Source organism: Podarcis liolepis (assembly GCF_965112155.1).
Source record: "Podarcis liolepis genome assembly, chromosome: 3".
In the NCBI taxonomy this organism is placed as follows: Eukaryota; Metazoa; Chordata; class Lepidosauria; order Squamata; family Lacertidae; genus Podarcis; species Podarcis liolepis.
Window position 1 is genome coordinate 92988812 of NC_139557.1, and position 18661 is coordinate 93007472.

The 18661-nt window shown below is 42.2% G+C and overlaps 1 protein-coding gene and 1 long non-coding RNA gene across 2 annotated transcripts in view; one reads left to right on the plus strand and one right to left on the minus strand.

The window, feature by feature from the left end:
• DNAH14 (dynein axonemal heavy chain 14) overlaps positions 1–18661 on the minus strand; it is a 150752-nt gene that overhangs the window by 90709 nt on the left and 41382 nt on the right. Inside the window, exons 23-33 of the mRNA XM_083496005.1 lie at positions 16627–16748; positions 14749–14920; positions 10896–11000; positions 10673–10791; positions 9592–9666; positions 5810–5897; positions 4725–4975; positions 4040–4268; positions 2739–2792; positions 1762–1907; positions 399–467 (exon numbers count right to left, since the gene is read on the minus strand). Of these exons, the coding sequence (XP_083352131.1) occupies positions 399–467; positions 1762–1907; positions 2739–2792; positions 4040–4268; positions 4725–4975; positions 5810–5897; positions 9592–9666; positions 10673–10791; positions 10896–11000; positions 14749–14920; positions 16627–16748 (1430 nt within the window). The remainder of the gene's footprint in view (positions 1–398; positions 468–1761; positions 1908–2738; positions 2793–4039; positions 4269–4724; positions 4976–5809; positions 5898–9591; positions 9667–10672; positions 10792–10895; positions 11001–14748; positions 14921–16626; positions 16749–18661) is intronic.
• On the plus strand, positions 1044–4291 carry LOC310703685. Its single transcript, XR_014524306.1, has 2 exons — positions 1044–1447; positions 4081–4291. It is a non-coding gene; the product is annotated as an uncharacterized lncRNA (long non-coding RNA).

The following is an 18661-nucleotide window of genomic DNA, read 5'->3' on the forward strand; positions in this document are numbered from 1 at the left end:
CTGTGAACTGAATCAAATCCCCCGATGTCTAGTGGAGCACATGCTTTCCATATAGAACAGGTGTATGACAGGTGTGGGGCAGGTGGGCATGGGTTGAGGTGAAACAGCCTTGCAGGCCAAATGAGGACCCGCCAGTCTTAACTAGGCATATAGGTCAGAGACTCTCCACAGCTGATGTAGAAGATCTTGGATTCATTCTTTGGTATCTCTAGGTAAGCCTGCAAAATACTCCAATTTGAAATCATGGAAAGCTGATGACAGTCAGCACTGACAGTGCTGAGATGATGAACCTTTTGTCTGAATCTGAATTGGGGTAAGACAGTTTTATATGCTCATTTCAAAATGGGATTGCTACCTCTTTTAGTATTTCTTGAAGAACAAGTGTTATAATCACTTACCCAGGATTCATGGTAATAAAAATTGCACAGAATGGTTTCAGTCGAACTTCTTTTCCTTCCAATAGAAATCTATGACAAATATTAGATTGGTTTTTAAAAAAAGGTATTACTGAAGTCAGAAAATTGATAGGATGATTGATAAAGTTACTATCACAGATGACAGCTAGAGTGCCGGCAGAGGAAAACTCATTCTGAATTGGACCGAGCATGTGTTAAGAGCTCAGGGTTGAGCCTACCAACTGGCAATAGCAATGGTGAAGAGGACCTTCTTCACCGCCTCTGTTGTATCTGCAGAAAACAGCAGCAGGAGTCTCTTTCATGTTTGCAATATAATGGAACCACCTTTGCCATTGGGGCCTGGTCACAAAAGCAAGCCGGGAAGGGCTGGGCGATGGGCTCTGCGGAATGGTGAATGCCTCCCTCTGTGAGGGAATCTTCCCAGACCTGCTTAAAGAAGCGGCTATTAAACTGCTTCTTAGAAAGCCATCTTTGGACCAAGGCAATATGGTCTACTATGGCCCAGTCTCATATCTTCCATTCTTGGGCAAAGTGATTGAGTGGGTAGTTGCTGAACAACTCCAGGCACACCTGGAGAATGTGGACCATTTGGATCCCTTCCAGTCGGGATGCAGGCCTCATCATGGGACTGAAACTGCCTTGGTTGCGCTGGTTGATGATCTCTGGCAGGCTAGGGAGAGATGTGAGAGCTGTTTCCTGGTGTGGCTGGATTGACTATGACACCATTGACTATGACATCCTTCTGGGCTGTCTAGAGGAGTTGGGAGCTGGGGGAATTGTTGTGCAGCGGTTCTGCTTTCTCCTGGGCCATGTTCAGAAAGTGGTGTTGGGGGATGAATGTTCAGACCCCGGGGCTCTCATTTGTAGGGTGCCTCAGGGCTCTGTCCTCTCCCCAATGCTTTTCAACATCTATATGAAGCCACTGGGAGAGATCATCAGGGGGGTTGGGTTGGGTGTTCACCAGTATGCAGATGATATGCAGCTCTACTTCTCCTTCAAATTGGAACCAGTGATGGTAGTGAAGGTCCTGTGTGAGTGTCTGGAGGCAGTTGGAGGATGGATAGCAGCTAACAGATTGAGGTTGAATCCTGACAAGACAGAAGTACTGTTTTGCGGGGACAGGGGATGGGCAGGTGTGGAGGGCTCCCTGGTCCTGAATGGGGTAACTGGAGGACATTCTGTACTAGGAAACTCATCCACATTTGGAGACAGGATTTCTAAAGGCTTCTTCTACTTCCATGGCTTGTTTTCATTACCAAAAATATTAAAATTGGGGCAAAGTTACATGCATTTGCATGTAGTTAGTAGTTTGGACGTAAAGTATTACTACTTGCAAAAGATATACCTGACAGCGCAACTATCTTTAGCTGCCTTGATTGCCTGAATCTGTGATGCAATTGCTGAAAGGACTTCTACATCAATCCTGTTGAATTCATCAAAGCAACACCATGCTCCAGACTGAACTAATCCACATAATAATTTCCCCATAACCTTTAAAAAAATGGAGAGATTTTCTTTAGGTGCTAAGTTACCAAGATGATGAATTATTTACCCTTCAGTTATTGAATGCCTTCTGTACAAATGTCTCAAAGCGATTTACAATAAAAACAGCTAGAAAACACAAAAAACAGTTGCTATATGGAACAAAAATGACTTCAAGAGTTTCTGGAAAGAGCAGATAGTGAGCACCTGTTGTATCTTAACAGCAATGCTGTTCCACATGAAGAGGAATGCTACTTATGAAAGTCAAGCAAATGAAATAAATTTATTCAAAAATACTAGGCAGAAGAAAGATGTTTTCTCAGGTGATGCAGTTCATTTATCAACAGGAAAATCTCACTGGTTATATATATAGATATATATAGATATATAATTGTTTATGTAACTAAATTTCAAAACACAAAATTAATCTCAGATTGAATTGACATTCAGTTTTAAGCATCTACATTACAAATATTCATCATTTAAAATTCCAAAAACAATTTACACAGATGTATCATGTTACTTTTTAGCAGGGGAGATATTATTTCAGACTGCAGTGCGACACAATAATTTATTAGGTAAAAGTTTTCTAAGGTCAGAGGAAAGCTGCTGAACACTACCAAAATCTCAGGGATGCAGGGTCCCCAGCAAAACAGTGAAAAATTGTTGCTTTAGTTGCACCAGCATAAGTCAATTATTGCAATACTACAAGGAAAAGAACACCCATAAGATTGGGTTTCCCAACATGATCAAAAGGCACTATTGATATTGTTAGCAAACTTTTTTAAAGAAGAAATTTAGTGTTCTAAATTCTATATTAAATAAAATTGTCTACTGTACCTTATCATCCAAACCTTCAGAACAGTTAAAGACAAGACACAGTTTTCCCAAGGCCTAATGAAAAAAAGCAGTTTTCAGAGCAGAAGCAATTATATTTGTTTACTCAGATAAATGAGTAATTTAACAACTGTTAAATATACAAAAATCTCAAATACCTTCAGTTTAGTTTTGCCATTTATATTATGATATTTTACACTTTACAAATACTGTGAAAAAAGCTGTGTTTCTGAATTTAAAAGTCAAGTGCAATTTTGGAGAAGTTAAACCCTGTCATAAGAGGAAAATCACAGAAATCAGAAGCAATAGAAGATACAAGGGAGTGGGCGAACTTTTTCTTTTTTATGTACCCCAACAGAGGAAAAGAGACGAAGAGACTGAAAAGGTACGAAAGGGAACCAAAGAAAAACAGTAAAGGAAGAGTAGAAAAAGAAACAGGAACTTAGCTGAGTCAAAAAAACAGTGAGAGCCGGGGGAAATCAAACCGCTCCATCAAGGCAGGAAGAGAATCAGCCTACCTCCCACAATTCTTTGCTCCTGTCTGAATTTTATGCAAGAGGAAGTACCCAATCTGAAGACTTCATCATCCACCATAATAAATTGGACCTTTGCCACTGTCAAGAAGCCCAGCACAACCCAAAATGCAGTTCTTGTTGAATTCAGAAGTTACTGTGAATCCTAGGATCCTATCACCCCTCAAAGGATGCCATCACGGCTGTTTCTGAACAAGAGATTATCAGGTTATACACCACATGTTCCTAAGATTCCAAGGAACAAGAGGTAAAATTCTTGACGCCTCAGGCAAAATAAGCCAAATTAAATATCAACCAATGTGGCCAAATAGATCCCAGACACTGGTTTTTAGAACCAAGGTGTTACCCAAATAAGCACACCAAATTGAGTAATATGTATTTTTAAAAATAATAATCAAAATAGCAGCATAGCATGAAAACCCATTAGCAAATAGGAATAAAAAGGTTCTAACATTTGGGAATCCAAAAGGACACTGAAAATTATAAAGCTATCTAACCCAGCCAACATTACCAAAACTCCTTGAGGAGAAGAGCTTGTGACTATACAGCTATAAAATGTTTTTCTAATTATCAGACTGGCTACGTTTATTAGAAAAAGTGTGTGAGCAGAAGTTGATGGGGATTGGTAAGATCACATTGTACCTGAAACTAAGACCCACAACTCTGTCTTCCCAGATGCAACTGCAGAAACATAAATCTATTATGACATATCTGGAAAATACTATGTGTATAAAAGACAGTACCTATTGATATCAAATGGATAGCGCTTACTTTTGAAAGATCTTTGACAGTCTCTGTTTTTCCTGTACCAGCTGGACCAGAAAGACAGCCTCCTAAATTCAACTGAAGAGCTCCAGTAACGGTTAGCCAACATCGATCTGTGAGAGGAGTAATAACCAATCTCGGAGAGCAGCCCAGATATTCAAAACCATATTCAAAAGAGGCATAACCTTGGATAACCTTACAGGGGTTGACATCATGCCATTCATAACGCAACTGCCTGAAATAAAATAATTTGTGTAACAGTTTTGTCAACAACGTAGTTCTTTTTATCAAAATTATATATGCATATAAATTGGTAACATAGTTAGTATGTATAGATTTTTCAATGTTAATAACATTCAGTGGTCAAAATTCCATTAAGAGCACAGTTCTGTCATAAGGTTAAGAAAATGGGACATCTACAAGCAAGGATTTGATTTAGGAACATAAAAGTGAATCTGCTCAGGCATGAGAACACTCTGAAATGAGGCCTATTCAGCACCTCAAGACAGGGAGAAATATATGTGCAGGACCTAACACTACAAATCTGAGATTGCACTTTTTATTTATAGTATAGTGTTTTTTAAAACCAGATAATATATAACTAACGTGTTATCTATTTTGAGTATTGCAATAACCTTTCATCTTATCCCAAAATCCAAAAATAGAGCCCAGAATAGTTATATTGATATACCTTGTCCATGCAAAATCTTCAGCACTACAAATATCATTATCTATCAGTACAGTCATTACATCCCTACAGTGAATGGACAAAGTAACCAGTGCCTCCAATGTGCTTTGCTTGTGGTAGGGAAGTATATCTGATGCTATCTCCGCTAGCTGCTCTATAAGGCTGATAAGATCATCGCGGCCTTCTTTCAACTCCATTTTTGCATGTGAACTCGACAAGCTCATTTCACACGCACGAGAAAACATTATTTGACTCTAGAAATGAAAATATTTATTAGCAGCAAAAATTATGATTTGCTTACTTGCATTAAAATTAAATATTGCACCACATTTTAACTTACATTTTTTAATGTTATTTTTATTTTTTATCATTATTATTATCATTGAAAAACTTTGCTCTCTCCCCCTTCTCTCCTATTTCTCACAGCATCAGGGAGATTTGGGAATTCTGAATGAGCAGGCTTTGAGAGAACCCAAAACTAAACCACAATCCAAAATCATGATCCAAAAACTAAACCAGATAATCCAAAATTAGAACAAAACCTTGCAACCATTTCAATAATGATAGAGATATTTATTATCAGATAAACACAAAATATTGTGTTGTTTTCCAGGGACACCCTGAACATTCTGTATAAATCATCTATCCCAAATTAGAAACATACATTTTTCAATGGTTCATAAAATGTTATTAGAATTTCCCCCCCTAGTTGTCATTATAAGGAAAGACACCGTACAATCCCATTTAGCCTGCTATATTCTACTAATTATTGCCAAATTTATACATTTCCCATTTATAGGGAAAATATGCTTTCTTTTGATTCCAGTCCTACTGGTACAGAATAAAGAATGTAAGCACTAAACTATGTAAAGCCACATTGCTTTAGCACCAAAATCCATCTCATCAGAAATAACAGTAAACCTTGTGATTTGCTCTATCACCTACAGAAACTCAAAAGCAAGATAGGTTTATCGTGTATACACATAAATAAACTTGTGTGTGCTACTACAGAACATTTTAAATACAGAATCTTCCAAATATGTTAAGTGACATGGTAAAGTTTTGAATGCGTCTTGTAGTGTGCTTACCACAAGTAGTATCACCTGCCCTGGGTGAGTGAAAAACCATTCTTTAAATTCCATTTGATTCCATTCTGCGATTCCAACTGCTATAAATCTTAAAGTACATTATATAGTTACAATAAATTAATACATCTGTAGTAAATTCACTAGGCTGTTCTCTAGCATATTATACAGGAATGTGAGAATGGAACTAGACTTTGCAAGAGACATAAAGCTGCCATTTCTCCACTCTGCCTTATTATGTAACCTCTCCTTAGGATGTGGGGGAGGCGTCACATTGTTTCCTGTCTTTCTGGGTTAGGGAAGGGAGTTGTAACAGGCAAGGTACCCTTCCCCACCTTGATCAGCTCCAATCGGGGGTGGGGGGGGAATGACAAATATACTGAAAGCCACCTCAAGAACTTCAGTTAGTAGGTGGGATATGAAAACTCATAAATAAATAAATAAATATAGATTGATACACCATGTAGTACTGTGTGATGCCCTAAGCCTGCCAAGCAACAGAAAATAGTGTGAGAAGGGTGTGCAGCAATGTACAATGCAATGGCATCATTGTGTTAAACTACAAATTATAAGGAGGTGAGGAAAAGAGCCATGAAGGCATGACAATTTGTTGTCTCTTGTAGTGTCTAGTTACATCTTCATTTAAAAACATCGTAACTTTACAAAATTGCAAAGAATAGTAATCACGAGTTCAAGCTTTGTTTTATATCATTACACTTGTGCCTATATAAAACATGGCTCAAAATCAAAAGAGAAACCAGTCATTCCAGAATTGCGAATAAAGGATAATTTATTTGGACCCTATGGCAATAAACCAGTAAATATCTAAATAGGGTACTCTCTCAAGATCGTCCTAAAACTGCCATAGCTGTCTTCAGTTTTGGTATGCTGACAGAATGTTTTAGGTTTCTTCATGTTACAACTGAACGCTTCTAGTTTGCCACAAAGCTGGGGATGGGGGTGTCAGGGATTTGCCTTCAGAAGTTTCTATAATAGCTTGATTCTGTAGCAGCAATCACTTAAAGTTATGGTAACATTTATCTCATATACTGGCAGTATTTCACTAACTACAACATTTTGATTTGTTTGTTTGTGGACTACTTGAAGACTTGGATTCAGCTTCCACTCTCTGTGCTGTAATGACTTTTTGCTTAACCCAGTCTGCCTGGGCATTGTTGTTCCTTTCACTGACTCCTGATGTTTCTCCATAAGTACAGTGGCTTCCTGTTGGGAAGTCATGGACCTTGTTTTGCCATGATGAATGTATGCACCTTGGCTATTCCACTGTCTGTTTTAACACCATAAACCAAAGAGGCATAATCTCTGCAAACTGTTGAATCACCAACAGATTAGCTCATAGAAGATTGATTAGCTTATGTGTCTCAGTGGTGGAACCAACACCTTGTACCACTTGGCCCTTGCCCAGCCTGTCAGGCTGGCATCCAAAGTGATCACAGTCCTGTCAAAAACTCGCCCCCAAATGCTGGGGCACAACTCTTGTTGGTTCAGATGGTTTCCATGTCATGAGACAAAGGTTCTTGAGAGCAGAAGAAGGCAAGGCCTACAAGACCTACATAACCATTCAAAACTAAGCCTGCTAACTGTTAACACAAACTGCTGAATCATTGTGACTCATCTACAGGATGACTCATTCTCTCTATAAATTTGTATCCTGTTCGCAGGCAGGCCCAGTGTAGTGTCTGTGCTGTTGTTGTAATGTGGTGCTGTGAATGTAAAGTTAAGGCACACAGAGTGGCTCCAGGACTCCAGTTTATCAGTAACTAGGACTATGCCTCTGTGAAGAGTTAGATAGCTGCTATGAGCACTCTGTGTGTGCTCTTTGACTATGCTGTTTATGAACAACTTTATTTTCTCAAGTAAATGTTTTATTCTGTTTATAAGGAAGACTCTGCTTGATTAATTTACCACTGCGCAGCAGTCTAATGATCAGGGTATAAATCAGGGTTTCCCAAGCTTGGGTTGAGGCATCTAATCATAGCCTGCATTTTTATCAAGGCGTATAGTTTGATTAGGGTCTGTATTTTAAAATGAGCTTAAAGATTTTCAAATGTTTTATGCCAGGCAGAAGACCAGCTGCCTAAGTACTTTGGCAAGATGTTTATCCTCCTGGACAAGGGGGCCCCTGATTTATAGCAGAAAACAATTCTCAAAGTCGTAAAAAGGGAATTACAGGCTGAGAGCAAGGTTACACTGACCCTACATAATTAAGAGTTGGTAAATAGTAAAATAAAACCATGTGCCTCCATTAAACTTGAGCCATATCTTCCTAAGGTTAAAGGCCAAGAGCAAATGGAAAAGAAAGCAACTGGCTGGAGAAGGGGAGTGTAAACAGAAGAAGAGGCTTTTTTCCTATTTTATTTTGAGGCTGTAAACTGATTCCTTCCTATTACTTTGAGAAGGTTTATTCTTCTAAAAAGCTATCTATGATAATGTATGAAATATACTGGCTTAAATGTAATTATGCAAAGGATCTAGAAAGAAAGAAATGTTAAATTCTTATTTCATAGAGTCATATTGCTGTAGGAGACCAGAGGGGCAAACGAGCCCAGCCCCCTGCCAGACAGGAGACGCCATCGAGCACTCCTGACATATGGTTGTCAGGCCTTTGTTTAAAGACCTCCAAAAAGGAGATCTTTCATTGATGATGCATGAGAATGTGAACCCAAGATCTCTGACATATGTTTAAGATAAAAATTTAAAACTATTAACCATCTGTTTTGGAGGGCAATAGGGCAAGGAGGGCAAGAGGTGAGCTGGTAATTAAGGTTCCTTGTTGAGACAAATGTAAGATATATGACTACTTATTTGTCATTTATAGATAGAAGAATATATAGCTTTTTGTATCCCATAAAAGGCAATAGGAAATGGGTGTATCTTTTAGGATTGGTTTTGGCAATCAGCCAATAGGAAATTCAACCAGGCTGATTGGACAGAGGCAGCCAAAGGAGGAGCAAGGGGGCTGGGCTGAGGGAATATAAGTGCTGGCCATAATGGCAGGAGACCAGGCCAGAGCTTGGTAACCATATACCACTGTGCCTCTCATTTATTTGTCTGACAAATAAATTATTATTTTAATTTCTCTATTGCTGCGTTGAATATTTCTTTCCAGCTAAGCGTTAACCACAAGCAGGGTGCTACAGGGTCTCCGGCAGTTTTTTGGACTACAACTCCCATCATCCCTAGCTAGCAGGACCAGTGGTTAGAGATGATGGGAGTTGTAGTCCAAAAACTGCTGGAGACCCAATTTTGGGAAACCCCTGCAGGAGAGTCCCAGACCTTACCAGACACCACTGGTTTGCTTCAAAGGAAGCAAAAGCTAAGAATCAGTCTCTCTGTTCCCCGAGCCTGAGATGAAACACTTGATCAGTAGGAAGTAATCAATATGGTTAGGAACTGGAATCTGTACCAGGTTTCAGTCCAAAATAGACAAACATCAATCTGCCACCATAAGAACTAACAATTTTGATTTCACTCATGGATAGAATTACACATGTGACCTTTTGGGTTTACCACGTAATAGCCTCCATCATTTACTACAAAGGGAATGTGTTTAGAAGGGCTAGGAAATACTGCTGCTCTGCCAACACCCTACTGCCAGTATATTGAAAAGAATTGTGTTAGAACTAAGCAGGCCATGACAGCAGCAACTTTCAAACCTAATTAAAAACCTAAATGTACAGTAAGAAAAAGGATGAAGTTACTTGCCTTTTATTGTAATAAATAATTTTACAAAATTATGTAACTTCTCTAACACAGATACTTACCTTCTTACCATATCATACATGGTATTTTCAACATTTCCTAGCCACAGTTCAGCAGGACCTCTAATACGAACATTCCTATGAGACAGTATTTGAAATTTCAGCACTTAATAAAAACACATCGTTAATGTCTTTTTTTAACTCTTTCCCCACTCTGTCCTTAAGGGTTTTGATTTTTTAAACTCAACCTTTTGTTTAAAAGGGAGCCAGTAGCAGTCAGGATAGAGCCTCCTTCCAAACACCTGCATCATTGGTGCTTACAGTGCAGGCTGGTGCATTAGATTTATTAGGACACAGACCTGCAAAGGAGATGTGCAAGCAAAAATATAAAACCCCAAAATCTCAGTCACACTCCCCTCCCCGCACCTCCACCCCCTTACATTCTTCTGTTTGAACCAAGAGAGACTCATTTCTGTCCACCTTCTGTTTGCTGGCCAATCAGCACTCTGCACCAGCTAGACATTTATAACAGATCACTCAGATCATCTAACTAGTCATATACAGTGGTGCCCCGCAAGACGAATGCCTCGCAAGACGAAAAACTCGCTAGACGAAAGGGTTTTTCGGTTTTTGCGTTGCTTCGCTAGACGATTTTCCCTATGGTCTTGCTTCGCAAGATGAAAACGTCTTGCGAGTTTGTTCGCTTTTTTCTTAAAGCCGCTTGAAGAGGCGCAGTTGCGACGGACCGTGCTTCGCAAGACGAAAAACATCGCAAGACGAAAAGACTCACGGAACAAATTATTTTCGTCTTGCGAGGCACCACTGTACTTATGAATAAACAATCTCAAAAAAGCCTACTACAACAAATTGCCTGAAATTGTATGAGTGGTATCCAACTAACTTGTCTTGTAAGTGCAAGGATTTCCAATTATGCAGTGGATCGTTTCCTCCTCTCCTTGCCCCACGTGTGCCCTGTGCCCTCCCAACATCTGTGCCAGCAGGTTGGGGGAACACTCAGAACAGATTTAGGAGGCACATGGCAGGGAGTTCTGGTGTGTAAGTGGAAATCTTTGCAGGGATGGAACAAGATGGATTATAGAGTTATGGCTGATACCTTAAAATTAAAAATAACTGTATACCGTACTTTGGTACTAGAAGAATTTCCCCTTCAGCAGATCCGATCATTAAAACCACTGGAGGCCTCTGTTCTTGTGGGCGTATAAATAACTTCCTTATATTTGCAAAACATTTCACAAGATGAGGCTGCAGCAAATATGTTAAGCAAAATACAATAATAAATACTAAGCCTACCTTTAATCATGTGTAAAAACATTTAAAAGTATGATGTATGTGATATTAAATATTACCTGCACAACATCATGGTTTTTGCTGTCAGCTAGTATTTCGATAAGTTCAGCATTGCTGAGAAAATAAAATCTTGGAAAAACCATACGTTTAACTTCAAGATAGTCCTGTCCCCAAAATTAAAAATGAGACAAAATTTGACTTAAAATTATAAAGTGAAAATGAAACTATAAAACAGCATCCTACACTTTTCATCGTCTAGGAGCGTGTTCCTCATTTATGTCAGTTTCCTCATTCCCTCCCTCTAATTTGTTCTTTGCCATATGTTCTTTCGGATTTTGTTGAAACAGATGTGAAAAGAAGGTCAATATCATACAGTACATGGTGCCAGTCTGAGGCTGTGGGACTGAATGAAGAACTAGCCTTAGTCTACCCCATTAAGAGGATTTGACCTGGCATGTGTGACAGAGACCTGGTTGGATGAGGCAGATGGGCCTGTCCTTGCCGCTGCTTGCCCACCAGGTTTCTCTTACGCACAGCAACCCAGGTCATGTGGGCGGGGAGGGGGGGTTGCAGTGATTTTTAGGAAGTCATTAGTCTGCACCAGGCGTCCTACTGGGAAGACCCAGTTCTCTGAGTGCATGTTCTGGAAGTTGGGCAATAGGGGCAGTACAGGATTCCTTTTGGTGTACCGACCTCCCCACTGCACCAAGGATTCCCTGCCCGAGCTGCTTCAGGTCGTGGCGGATATGCTCCTGGAGACACCTAGCTTGGTTGTCCTGGGGGATTTTAACATCCATGCCGACACAACCTTACAAGGGGCCGCTCGGGACTTCGTGGAATGCATGGCCTCCATGGGGCTGTCCCTGAATAAGTTTGGCCCAACTCATAGCCACGGACATGCCTTAGACTTGGTGTTTACCTCTACGGATGTTGGTGATCTGACATTAACTAAAAGCGAAACAAAAGAAGTGCCATGGTCAGATCACTTTCTGGTGCAACTGGACTTCTCCGCAACCCTTCCCCTCTGCAGGGAGGTGGGACCGATTCGGATGGTCCGCCCCTGCCACTTAATGCATCCAATTGGCTTCCAGAGAGTGGTAGGGAATGTTTTATCCCAAGTTGATGGCCTTTCAGCTGATTCCCTGGTGGCCCGCTGGAATGCGGAGTTAACCAGGGCTATTGACTGTCCGGCTCCGAAGCGCCCTCTCTGATTGCATGGAGCCCGGACAGCCCCGTGGTTTCCCCTGGAGCTGAGGGTGATGAAACAATTGTTGAGACGGCTAGACTGCCGGTGGCGGAAAACTCATTCTGAATCAGACCGGACACGGGCTAGAGCTCAACGTCGAGCCTACCAAGTGGCAATGGCGATGGCGAAGAGGGCCTTCTTCGCTGCCTCCATTGCATCTGCAGAAAACAGCAGCAGGAGACTTTTTCAGGTGGTTCGCAATCTATCAGAACCACCTGCACCACTGGGGCCTGGTAGGGACCCCAAGATCTCCTGCAATGCTTTTGCAAAGTTTTTTGCAGATAAAGTCGCTCAGATTCAGAAGGAGGTAGACTCCACCGTGGGAGCAGGGCCGGGGCGGGAGAGTGCTAGAGTCCTGTCTAGTCAAATTGCGTGGGATCAGTTCCAATCTGTTACCTCCGAGGATGTGGACAGGCTGCTTGGATGAGTGAAACCGACCACCTGTCTCCTTGATCCTTGCCCATCCTGGCTGATAAAAGCGAGCCGGGAAGGGCTGGGCGATGGGCTCTGCGGGGTGGTGAATGCTTCCCTCTGTGAGGGAGCCTTCCCAGACCCGCTGAAAGAGGCGGTCATTAAACCGCTTCTTAAAAAAACATCTTTAGATCCAGCCAATTTGGCCAACTATCGCCCAGTCTCAAATTTACCAATCTTGGGCAAGGTGATTGAGCGGGTGGTTGCCAAACAACTCCAAGCACGCCTGGAGGATGCGGACCATTTGGATCCCTTCCAATCGGGATTCAGGCCTCACCATGGGACTGAAACTGCCTTGGTCGCGCTGGTTGATGATCTCCGGCGGGCTAGGGACAAAGGTGAGAACTGTTTCTAGTTTTGCTGGATCTCTCAGCGGCCTTTGACACCATTGACCATAACATCCTTCTGGACCGTCTAGAGGGGCTGGGAGCTGGGGGCACTGTTATATGGTGGTTCCGCTCCTTTCTCCTGGGCCGTGTCCAGAAAGTGGTGGTGGGGGATGAGTGTTCAGACCCCTGGGCTCTCACTTGTGGGGTGCCTCAGGGTTCCGTCCTCACCCCCATGCTTTTTAATATCTATTAAAGCCGCTGGGAGAGATCATCAGGGGGTTTGGGCTGGGTGTTCATCAGTATGCAGATGACACCCAGCTCTACCTCTCCTTTAAATCAGAACCAGTGAAGGCAGTGAAGGTCCTGTGTGAGTGCCTGGAGGCTGTTGGAGGATGGATGGCGGCTAACAGATTGAGGTTGAATCCTGACAAGACAGAAGTACTGTTTTGGGGGGACAGGGGGCAGGCGGGTGTGGGGGATTCCCTGGTCCTGAATGGGGTAACTGTGCCCCTGAAGGACCAGGTGCGCAGCCTGGGAGTCATTTTGGACTCTCAGCTGTCCATGGAGGCACAGGTTAATTCTGTGTCCAGGGCAGCTGTCTACCAGCTCCACCTGGTACGCAGGCTAAGACCCTACCTGCCTGCGGACTGTCTTGCCAGAGTGGTGCATGCTCTAGTTATCTCCCGCTTGGACTACTGCAATGTGCTCTATGTGGGGCTACCTTTGAAGGTGACCCGGAAACTGCAATTAATCCAGAATGCGGCAGCTAGACTGGTGACTGGGAGTGGCCGCCGGGACCACATAACACCGATTCTGAGAGATCTGCATTGGCTCCCAGTACGTTTCCGAGCACAATTCAAAGTGTTGGTGCTGACCTTTAAAGCCCTGAACGGCCTCGGTCCTGTATACCTGAAGGAGCGTCTCCACCCTCATCGTTCAGCCTGGACACTGAGATCCAGCGCTGAGGGCCTTCTGGCAGTTCCCTCATTGCGAGAAGTAAGGTTACAGGGAACCAGGCAGAGGGCCTTCTCGGTAGTGGCGCCTGCCCTGCGGAACGCCCTCCCAGCAGATGTCAAAGCAATAAACAACTATTTTACTTTTAAAAGACAACTGAAGGCAGCCCTCTTTAGGGAAGTTTTTAATGTTTGATGCTGTACTGTTTTTAATATTCAGTTGGAAGCCGCCCAGAGTGGCTGGGGAAACCCAGCCAGATGGGCGGGGTATAAATAAAAAATTATTATTATTATTATTATTATTATTATTATTAGAAATCAGAGGTTTATTCATGCAACTATATGCATGCTCTGGCAATTTTGTGAGGTTCATTGAGAGCCTACTCACACAACTGAGACTATGGCTGCTGCCAGCAAAGCATTACCTGCATTATCTCCCAATCTTAATTTCACAATTCAGCATAAACGTGTCACTGGCTGGTGAGTGGAGGGTTCAATCCTAACAGCCCTAGGGTTATGGTTCCCCACAGGAACATGAAGCATCACCCAGCAGGATGGCATTCTTGTTCAATCCTGCTGGCTACAATGTGCTATTACGCAACCGCTTCCCTTTGTCTTTAACTACATAGCTCATCTCCCCTATCTGTTCCTGAAGGGAAATAAATCTAACTTCCCCACAGCAGAAGTCCTGGAACTCTTTACTTCAACAGACATCTCACCCCTTTTGTTTTTGAGAGGGGAGGAATCAGATGCAGTTAATCTCTTCACTGACAACATTTGAAGGACTGTCCTTCAAACTCCTGATATTAGTGCAAACATTCTGGTGGCCAAAATAACAACAGCCCATACCTCACTTCAAACAGGTCTTTTGGGGGTTGCTTCCACTGCAATTAAAAAACTTAGTATTGTTTACCTCGAGAGCCTTCTGTATTTTCTCTAAGTGTGCATTGTTGGTTTGCAGAGTTTCAAAAACTCCTGCTGTTGTAGTTGCCCTAAGAGCATTTGGATTATCTTCTGTACGTTTCATGAGATCTTTCCATTTGCTATCAACTTGAGAGAAAAGACTTGATTCTTCTGGAAGCTGTCTGTTTTTAAAAAACAAATATTCTTAAAGCATAAAATGTAGAACAATGAATTTGTCTTCATGGAACAATTACACTATTCCTATAGTCTGTATTTAAAGCACACATTTACAGTAACACTGAATTAACAGTGTGTCCCACAGGACAAAGGAGGACTTTTGGAGCAAGGGCTGGATGGGGCAAAGACAAGCACCTGGGCAGAGAGGAAGAGGCCAGGGAACTCAGAAAAAAGGGAAGCCAGGATGATGCAACAAGGTAGATGAATAAAGGAAGATGGGAGCATTGGGGAGAACTGCAGAATAAAAGGTGGGTTGTTTGGGGGCTTTTTAGGAATTAATAAACACTAGGAAAGGTACTCTCACATTAAACATACAGAGACAAACAAAACTCACAAAGAAAAGGAAACCAAAGTCCACAGACAGACAAGAAGTAGAAGCCAACTATAAGCTAAGCTGTCTATATTCACCTCATACGAAGGAATGAAATGAACTGAGTGAGGATGGGAAGTACATACACACTCAACTCTCAACATTTTTTAACTTGGACACTAGGTGGTGATATTACCCATGTGATAGCCTTCCGCCTATAGTAAATCATGGTTTGCTTGGGAGTGAGCCTGAGTTCAAAGCTAATAATACTGTAAGCCAAATCATGTCTTAACTCTGGGTAGCACAGCAGCAGCAGCAAGATCAGGGGAGAACCCAAGTAGCAACCATTTTTGCTCTCAGTACCTACACCAGTGGTGGGGTACCTCTGACACGTGGGACTAATTGGGCCCAGCACAGATCCAATTTTGGCCCTAACCAGGTCCACCTGTCACATACTTGAAGTTATATATGATGTCAGGTGTGGAGTAAAGAAACAATCAAATGCTTAAAGTATGCTCCCAATTGTTCATTGTTCCTCAGCAAGTGGGGCTTGGTGACAATAAGCTCATTTGAAGCTGCTCATCTGCAGGTGTGGTTTGGATCCAAACCATACCTGCAAATGGACATTTTCCCTTTATGGGCAGCTTTAGAAGAGTTTGGATTTGATATCCCACTTTATCACTACCCTAAGGAGTCTTAAAGCAGCTAACATTCTCCTTTCCCTTCCTCCCCCACAACAAACACTCTGTGAGGTTAGTGGGGCTGAGAGACTTCAGAGAAGCGTGACTGGCCCAAGGTCACCCAGCAGCTGCATGTGGAGGAGCGGAGACACGAACCCGGTTCCCCAGATTACAAATCCACCACTCTTAATCACTACACCACACTGGCCCTCAAGTCTGCAAAGGAAAAATGGCTATTTGTGGGCAGGATTTGAAGCCCAACTGAATCTGCAAATGGACAAAGTGGTTTGGTGGTTCCAAAGGAGTTTGCTGTCTGTGTAAGCATTAACAGCAAGCCCCTTTGAAGTTGTCACCTGATGTCATAAGGCAATTGACAGGTGGACAGGTGGGCATTTCTGATCTAGTCCTCAGGTTGAAAAAGATTTCCCATCTCTGACTGCTACATGCTTGCTCATTCATCTTCAGCCATGGTTTTGTTTAATATTACAGGTGTATTGGGCCCCACTGTAGTTCCCACCAAACCAAAAGAGTACCAAATACATTTCAGAACAGGAATTAGGGGGAAAAAATATGATGAACAAATTCATGTTTTATTTTAGCTTAGATATGAAATCTTAATTATTCAGTATAGGTGAGTCAGTACTGCTGGACCAAACCTTACCTTTTTATTTCTGGAGCACAAAAGATTGGCTCAAGATAAATCCAATTCCTTTGACAGTTCAACCATTCCTCCAGAGTACAAGAAAATAGGTTTAGTTTACGATCCCAAGCATCCACAAGACTCTACCATAAAAACAGAATAATCATAAACTGAAGCAATATCATATAATCCTCTTTTATAAACATGGCTTAGCAAATCAAACTCACAGTCAGATTCACAACATCACAAGTTGGTAACCTCATATCTTGATTACTGCAATGCCCTCCATAAGACTACCCTTATGCATGGTGTGGAAACTGCAATACAGGCAAGTCCCCGTTTATGCAGGGGTTGAATTGTGATGCACTGAACGCATTGATGGAAAGCTCATATGCCTGCTGTGCCCTACCTTACCCCCTTCCGGGACCAAAACCAAAGTGTGTGTCAGCGACCACATGCGTACCAAATGCATGCAAACTGTGAGTTCCATGTACGGCCGAATGCAGCAGCAAGGTTGCCAAGTGGTGTGGCTAGCCATGGACATGTAACATCTTGTAAAAAGAACTTCACTAGCTTCCAATTAGTTAAGGGTCAGGTTTAATGTTTTCATATTAATGTATTCTTCTTTGGCGATCACTCGTAGCCGAGTAAGATTGTCTCCTATAAACATGGTTTTAACAATGAGTCCATGACTGTGGAGGCTAATTCTGGACCCACACATCCTTCCACAGTGGGGACATTGGTTCCCAGGCGGGAGTTGATCACGGTGTGGATTTGCCAAGTGTGCCTTCCTCTTAGCATGTTTCTCCCTTGAGTTCTGAGTTTGAGTGTCTTCAAAGTCCATGACACCTTTGGCAAAAGCTGTTCTCCAAGGGGAGCGCTCACAGGCAAGTGTTTCCCAGTTGTCCCAGTTCCCATTTTTTTAGATTTGCCTTTAGACAAGTCTTTAAACCTCTTTTGTTGACCACCAGCATTACGCTTTCCATTTTTAAGTTCAGAATAGAGTAGTTGCTTTGGAAGATGATAATCAGGCATCCGCACAACATGACCAGTCCAACGAAGTTGATGTTGAAGAATCATTGGTTCAGCACTGGTGATCTTTGCTTCTTCCAGTACACTGATATTAGTTCATCTGTCTTCCCAAGTGATGTGTAAGATTTTTCGGAGACGTCGTTGATGGAATCTTTCGAGAAGTTGGAGATGGCGTTTGTAAGTGGTCCATGTTTCACAAGCATACAGTAAGGTTGGTAGTACAATAGCTTTGTAAACAAGTATTTTGGTTTGCCCGCAAATGTCCTGGTCCTCAAACACTCTGCACATCAATCGGGAGAAAGCCACACTCGCAGAGCTCAGGCGATGCTAGATTTCGGCATCAATGTTGACCCTTGTGGAAAGATAACTGCCTAGGTGGGAGAAGTCTTTGTCTTTGTCTAGCTCCTTCCCTTTGACCTAACACCTTGGGTGACCCTGCTGGGAGTACGAGATTCCAGATGGCTTCGCTCACAAGGGTTATAGGAACGTGCAAGCCCACTCACCATGACAAGGTGATGATCCAGCAAGTGAGATATTAATATACAAGTCCTTAAACATAATGCTGTTTTTCTAGAAAAAGAGGTGCCAGAACTCAACATGAATGCCTCCCTCTTTCTCTAAGAATGGCAATGGCACCCACCTAAGAGGTTCCAGAATACACTAGAAAGGTGCCAGAACTGAGTTCTGGGGAGTTCCCCCTGAAAAAAAGCTCTGCCTAAAGGAGCCCAGGACCAGGTTACCTGAAACCACGCCTTCTTCCATATAGACCTGAGTACACATTGCTATGGTTTTCAGAGACCCTCCTGGCTGTGCCACAAGCTGCAGGTCTGTCAACAATGAGGAAAATCCAGAAAAGCCTTCCACTCAGAAATAAGGCATTAGTCAACACTGTTACAGTTCCAACACATGTTGAAAGTTTCTTTTATGTCTGGATTTTGCTGGTTCATGATGCCTACCTTTGTGGTTTTAAATTGATCTGACTACAGATTGCCTTCTGAGTTTAATATTATTGTATATTTTGTAT